Raw genomic sequence first — 7,663 nt, forward strand, 5'->3', positions numbered from 1 at the left:
CGATCATATGTTGCGCTGTTACAGCCCACAATACAGCGACGGTTTACCAGGGTTGAAACCAAGTTAAGGTGAAATTAATCAGATTAAACACGGCTGAGAGGGAGTACGGTAAAAGAGGCACTCAAGATGGCGGTGATGCAAAGTGCTTACATCATGACGACCAAGCCCTATTACAAATTGGAGAATAATTCTTATATATTTCAACAAACAAACACCGTTTATTTCAAAGATTGGATCCAAACTATTGGTGCTTCAACAGACCAGGAAGCTGATTTCTCATCTCCACCTCACATATGCTGATGCTGATGGGGAGTTTTTTTTACATGTCATATTAAATTAAGCATTCATTTCAGAAGTAGGAGAAAAAATATATAATGGAGTACAGATACCTAACAAGTGTACTTAAGTACAGTAACAATGTATTTGTACTTGACAACTCTGCAGATTATTTTGGAGACAGTTATGAGAGTTCTGTTTCTGATTGTCTGATCCTGACCCGTTCTGCCTCTTGCCCTCTGCGCCTGCCTGTCCCAGTTCTGATCTATTTGTTTGACTTGTCCTCAGACTCCTGCCAGATCTCTGCCTGCCTGTGTACTGAACCTGGAATCACTGCCCAACTCTGTCATGGATTCTCCCTCAGCATCTCACTGGATCTCTGACCTCCGGGCTCTGCTAACTTAGCACGTTATCAACATGGGCTTTGTCTTATCCTGCCTACCTTCTTCTGCTCGGTTCTGTTCTCCTGCCTGTCCTCTGACCACCGATACATCAGCATCTGTGACTCTCTGGGTGGGACCCCCTGCTCAGTGTTGGTGGCCAAACGGCTGGACCCAACGTACCCCTCTGGGCTCAGACTGAACTATAAGACCAGCTTAGTGACTCACATGTTCGTTATCATCCTCTATCAGAGAGACGTGATCACTAGCCTGTTGTCTCTTGCAGAGGTTCCTGACTTACTGCTGTTTCCAATAAATGTATTGAGAAATCTGTTTGTCCGCCTCAATTCCTGGATCCTATTGCTCTGAGCTGGACACTCTTTAGTGATGATAATAATAATAATAATAATAATAATAATAATAATAATAATAATACATTTTATTTCAAAGGTGCCTTTCTGGACACTCAAGGTCACTGTACAAAAGATAAAAACACAATGACAGAAACAAAGTCAAAACATATTCCAGGACATTACAACTTTTTTATGCTTTTTTGTACTATATGCACTCTTTTTATATTCTCGGTTGTATTTTTATCTTTATTGGCATCTTGCATTAAGTCTTTGTACTCTATATAAGCTACTGGAACCAGAATTAAATTAAGTTGAATCTAAGTCTAAATATCTAATATAAATAGTATGTAAAAAAGAAACAACAGTTAATAGGCAGGGCTGCAGATTTAGACCAACTGACAGGGTAGTCAGAAAGTTCTGATAATTTATTTATCAATGCCTCAGATGCCTGTGAGTTTTAGAGGAAAAGTGAAACCTCATCAGCATGAAGGCTGATTTTATGCTCAAAGTCCTTTGGTTGAATTCCCTTAATATTTCCATTTATCTTGTCTGATAGTTCTATAAAAATGGCAAATAGTGATGGAGAAAGTGGGCATCCCTGTCTGGTCCCCCTCGTCAGACTGAAGCTTGGAGAAATTTGATCATTAGTCTTAAAACACTCATTGGCTGACCTGTATAATATCTTAACCCCGTCAATAAAGTTTGGTCCAAACCTGAATTTGTTAAATGTTGCAAATAAGAATTTCCAGTCAGCTCGATAAATGCCTTTTCTGCATCTAGTAAGAAAATTGTTGTTGCTGGTGGCTGAAAAATGGATGATATTAATTAACCTTCGCATGTTAGTAGATGACTGTGTACCCTTTATAAAACCTTTATCAATATTTTTAAATGGACTGATTGCTTTCAGTTATTGGTTTTCTCAGTCGGTCATCCAGAATCGACTCTGAGCAGCAGCAGGAGCAAAGTTTTACATTTAAACACCATTTAAAGAATATTCCAAAGAAATGTTATTTCATATAAGAAATTTCTGAACATTAACATGCTTGGCATGGCAAGAATCAGCTCTAGCAGATAGCCCTGTTGTCTTCTTCGTGCACGGTGAACGTCTGACAAAGCAGGTAGTGCAGACATGTCATGTTTGGGTCAAGACTTTTTCTGACCCATAGATCTCAGTAACGACATGTGGCAGCTGGTATGTGGGGAGCGTTGCCAAAAGCTGAGGCCTGTGGAGATGTCAAACATAATTGGAGATGGCCGAGTTCAGTCATCCAGCACAATGTGTTGGTGAAGATATTTCTAAAGAGGGATTTCTGTAATAAATACCTCGATTCTGCAATAGAGCCTGAAATAGACGATATAATAGGCTAATCAGAGCTTTCCTCTCAGTAGGCAGTGAGATAAAAGATGATAAAGGTTTTATTGTGATGGAACAAAAACTGCCTGATGTAACGGACTTACATAAAGATTGGGTTTATGGTCATTTTCAAAGTGGGAACCAGGAGCAGGACTCATGACAGATGTATGGATGAACCCAGAGCTGATCCTGGTCCATGGGCAGAATGACTAGTAAGCACTGGTTTTAGATACTGGGAAAGCTGCACATCTAAAAGCTGTCAGAACACATCAGCATTTATATGTGAAAGGACTTCTTTGATACCCATCTTATTATTTCTAACAAAGCTGAGACCAGAAATTACACTGAAGTGTAAGTTTAATTTTGCTCTGATGAGGAACTAAAGTGTTCATCTGGAAGCTTCACTTTCAGAATGAGATGATGGAAATAAATCAAATCATTATGGATTTATTGAGTAAGCCTAGCTATAGTTTCTGATGGAAACTGGAAAACCCTTTAATATTCTGATGACATGAAAGTCTGAAAAAGAAAAAATCAAGACAGCTGCTGAGAATATGGAAAAAAGAAAATTTCTATTGTTTCAAATCAAACTGATGATCTCAGGAAATAAAACACCTTAAACATGGATGAGGACTGAAAACATTTATTGGGTAAGACTCCATTTCACAGGCAGTTAATATGTTGGTTTTAATGTCTGTCTTTTTTACAATAACAGATCCCCTGGGAAAGAAAACTGCAAATGTTTGCTTCTGATTTATGGAACAAAGAGGAAGAAAGATCACAAACCGATTTGTTAAAAATGGTCACTTTCTGTTATACCGACCACAGCTTAGCTTTGTGTTATTAAAATAAATTAGTAACATATTTATCAGAAAACACACCATATGCAAGTTGCATCAAGTTACATCTTTTAACAGCAAGATCTCAGTGCAAATTATCTGTAGCTGTAAAGATCTTCGTCTGTACCAAGAAAAAAATAAAACGGACACAAAATTAGACTAAATTGCAATTAAGTCCCCAAATAAGGTTTCATCTAGTTTTCCTAAACAGATTTGGATAGAAGGTAAAGACTAAACATTAGTCCAGATCTATGACCAGGCTTCAACATAATTCACATTTTTCTGTGACAGCTTGATTTACAGTACTATACATATCTATTCCTCAAGCAGCAATGAGTTAAATAAACGAAAAATAAAACATTCACTCAAGTATCTAAGCCAAGGATGCTGTTCATTAAATAACCAACTGTAGTAATAGAGAAAAAAAAAAAACAACAGGTGGTGGAAGATCAGTCTGCTGCAGTAACCAAGAAAGATTAGAAAATAAAAACATGTGGGAAGATGAGACAGGGACAGGTAGAGGTTTGTCTTTCCTCCAGAACCAGAACAGCACATCTCTACAACAATCAAAACAAAAACAAAAACACTGGACTGAAAGCTCAGTTCCTAATGCAGAAGCCATTGGAGTCGCATTATAGAGGACAACATGACGGTCGCACTATAGAGGACAACATGATGGTCGGACGATTGAGGACAACATGACGGTTGCACTATAGAGGACAACATGATGGTCGGACGATTGAGGACAACNGCACTATAGAGGACAACATGATGGTCGGACGATTGAGGACAACATGACGGTTGCACTATAGAGGACAACATGATGGTCGGACGATTGAGGACAACATGACGGTCACATTATAGAGGACAACAGGATGGTCAGTTTGTAGAGGACAACATGATGGTACGGTTATAGAGGACAACATGATGGTACGGTTATAGAGGACAACATGACGGTCAGGTTATAGAGGACAACATGACTGTCAGGTTATAGAGGACATGATGGTTGGACTATAGAGGACAACATGATGGTCGGACTATAGAGGACAACAGGATGGTCGGACTATAGAGGACAACATGACGGTCAGGTTATTGAGGACAACAGGATGGTCAGTTTGTAGAGGACAACATGATGGTCCAGTTATAGAGGACAACATGGCGGTGGGGCTATAGAGGACAACATGACGGTCGGACTATAGAGGACAACTTAAAGGTCAGACTATAGAGGACCGTCTTGTTGTTGGACTATAGATGACAAATTGACAGGGGCTGCAAATAATAGCAGATGATATGGCAGGAGGACATGAAAATGAGGTTCCTTTCAGCAACCTGTCATTCCTACCAGCTATCTGCTCATTCTCCATTAGCCGTGTCCTTACCTGAATCAGAACCGATCCAAACCCAGACAAATAGAGTTCCAGGGTTCTGAATTGTTATATTTCAATTAACCAGTAACTGTTCTAGGTTACTATTCCCTTGTTGAACTACCTGACCTTTTTGATGCCATCCAATAGTCCATGTGTGAATGGTTGTAGCAGACCAACAACGACTTCAACGACTCTGCATTACCAAGGGATGGATGTGTTTTTTTCAGTTTCTAAGCCTTTACAACTCTATAAAGCTTCCAGATTTACTCAACTCTAATCTAGGAATTTTGAATTGAAAAAGCTTCCTAGATGGGAAGCGAAACATTTTTAAACTTGGAAACAAAGTCCAGTGGTTTGTTTTTTTACTCTTTTAACATTTTTGGAAGTTACAGCATTAATTATATGCAACCTGTACCTTTAAAAAGGGTTAGAAGACATTTCAGTTTTAATGAAGTTTATTATTTCTCAGGAGTGTCTACTCTAAGGACTGCCACTGAGGTTAGTCCCAGTTTAGAGGAACATGCTATCAATCCTTGCCTGATCTTCTGCCTGCATAGAGGAACCTTGACAGTTGGACAGACATGGAAGGAGTGGCCAAGGCTTACACATCCAGGTCATCTGGCCTCGCTCTGCTCATCCTGCTACTAGCCCGGCTACAAGGCCGGGCATCAATGAGAGCCAGAGGCTGCAGGTCATGTCCAGCTGATGAGGGGAGTTTCTTTTGCTCATGTGTATCTTCAGGAAAGTCAAAGGCTTGAACATGGGAGTTTGAAATCGTGCTCCCTGCACCATTTTGGCCCAAACGGTTCTGCTCCGTAGAGTAATTTGCCCAGTTCTGCTCATTGGCCTGTTTGTTATAATTTCTGCATGACCCGGTTCCTCGCTCCCCGGTGGCCAGCTTGTAACCTGGGGGGGACAATGGTGAGAGGGGAGCAGTTGGGGAAGAGCAGCCGTTGTAGTAAGCATACTTGGATGTGGACAGCTCTTTAGGGGTGGGGCTCAGAGTCCCTCCACTGGCGTAGAGGGTGGGTGGTTGCTTTCCCTTTACACGGTCTTTAATTCTCTTAAAGAATACGTAGAAAAGCTCAATGATGTTAAGCAAGAGAGAAACCAGAGAGACAACCAGCATGAAAATGATGAAGACGGTCTTCTCAGTTGGACGAGACAGGAAGCAGTCCACCCTGTGTGGGCATGGTGACCTCTCACACGTGTAGACTGCAGACAATGTGAAGCCGTACATGTACCACTGGATCACCAGGAAACCAACCTCAAACAAGGACTTGAAAAAGATGCTAACAATGTAGGTTCTCAGTAAGGCCCCCTTCATCTTCACTTTGCCATGCTCCGCTATGCCATATTTCATCTTCTTCATCTCTATTCTCTTCAGCGGGATGTCAACATCACCACCATCGTTTTGCACTGCTTTCAGTTCCTCCTCCTTTCTGTTAAGTTTCTGTTCCTTCCTGTGGAGGTAAAAAACATGAGCCAGGTACAGGAGCGTGGGTGTGGAGACAAAAATTATCTGGAGGACCCAAAAACGGACATGAGAGATGGGAAAGGATTTGTCATAGCAGACATTTTCACACCCAGGCTGCTGGGTGTTACATTTAAAGGCAGACTGTTCATCTCCCCACGCTGATTCCACTGCAGTACCCAACACCAGGATCCTGAAGATGAAGAGAACCGACAGCCAGACCTTCCCCCCAGCAGTAGAGTAGGCCTGAACCTTGTCCAGAAGACGACCCAAAGCACTCCAGTCACCCATTCTTCAGGAGTGGGAGCTGTAAGAGAAATCACAAGGTTAATATCTAAACACAGAGATAGAGGAGATACTGGTGCTTAAACGATAAGTGTTTGTAAAGAACAGTTTTAGCTTTTGTAATTTTAATTGTTTGAAACTTTAATTTGATTAAACTAAACTAAAAGAAAATAATTGAACAAATGAAAGGTCTGATGAAACAATGCATTGAATATCCCAGAGAAACTGGAAGTTAGTGAGGAACACTTGAGGCAATGATACATAACCTGTACTTATATAGTGCTTTTTCAAGTCAGGGGACTTGACCAAAGTGTTTTACACTACATTCAGTCATTCATCCATTCACACACACACTCAAACACTGATGGTGGCAATCTACCTTGAAGCCACAGCTGCCCTAGGACTCACTGATTGCAGCGAGGCTGCCGCACACTGGTGCCACAGGGCCCTCTGACCAAAATCAGTAGGCAATGCAGGTGACGTGTCTTCAACAACAACACAACAACACTGAAAGCCAGAGCTCGAACCAACAACCCTCCGATTGCAGGGCAAACTCCTGCACCCGACGCCACTGTTGCTGACAATGGGAAAAACTATTCTCTGGACCAGGAGACACTAGAAAACAGTGGAAAAGACTTGTCTCTGGACCAGGATACAGTGACAAACACTGGTCTTTAGACAAGGACACTGTTCCCTTAACTGGGAGATGGCGTCTTTGGACAGGGAGACATGGGGAGACACTGGTATCTTTGTCCAAACACTGGAGTTTGCCTGTGTCTCCTGGTCCAGACAATAGTGTGTCTCACAGTCCAGAGCCCAGTGTTTACCCCTATTTCCCAGTGTCTAATTGTCCAAAGACCAGTGTTTCTAACTATCTCCTTGTCCATAGACCAGTGTTTCACACTGTCTTCTTGTGTCTCCAGGTCCAGACACTAGTTTTCCCCAGTGTTTCCCAGTATTTCCTGGTCCTGAGGCCAGTGTTTCCCACTGTCTTCTGGTCCAGAAACATGTACTTCCCACTGTCTCCCAGTGTCTCCTGGTCCAGTGACCATTGTTTCCAACTATCGCCTGGTCCTGAGGCAAGTGTTTCCCAGTATCTCCGGGTCCTTAGGCTAGTGTCTTCCACTGTCTCCAGAGAACAGTGTTTCACACTGTCTGCTGGTCCAGAGTCCAGTATTTCTCACCATCTTCAGGTCTCCACTAGTCTCTGGACAGAGAGACAGTGGGAAGCACTGGTTTCTGGACCGGGAGACAGTGGGAAATACTGGTCTCTGGACTGGTAGACAGTGGGAAATACTGGTCTCTGGACTGAGAGACAGTGGGAAATACCGGTCT

The 7,663-nt window shown here is 42.0% G+C and overlaps 1 protein-coding gene across 1 annotated transcript in view; it reads right to left on the bottom strand.

Annotated features, from left to right (window-relative positions):
* Positions 1–4,026: 4,026 nt before the first annotated feature.
* LOC107094788 (gap junction alpha-1 protein) overlaps positions 4,027–7,663 on the bottom strand; it is a 6,961-nt gene continuing 3,324 nt past the window's right edge. The window contains exon 2 of the mRNA XM_015390628.1: positions 4,027–6,350. Within this exon, the coding sequence (XP_015246114.1) occupies positions 5,171–6,334 (1,164 nt within the window). The 5' untranslated portion in view covers positions 6,335–6,350 and the 3' untranslated portion in view covers positions 4,027–5,170. The remainder of the gene's footprint in view (positions 6,351–7,663) is intronic.

The sequence above is a fragment of the Cyprinodon variegatus genome, unplaced genomic scaffold, assembly GCF_000732505.1.
Source record: "Cyprinodon variegatus isolate N-32 unplaced genomic scaffold, C_variegatus-1.0 Scaffold506, whole genome shotgun sequence".
NCBI lineage: Eukaryota > Metazoa > Chordata > Actinopteri > Cyprinodontiformes > Cyprinodontidae > Cyprinodon > Cyprinodon variegatus.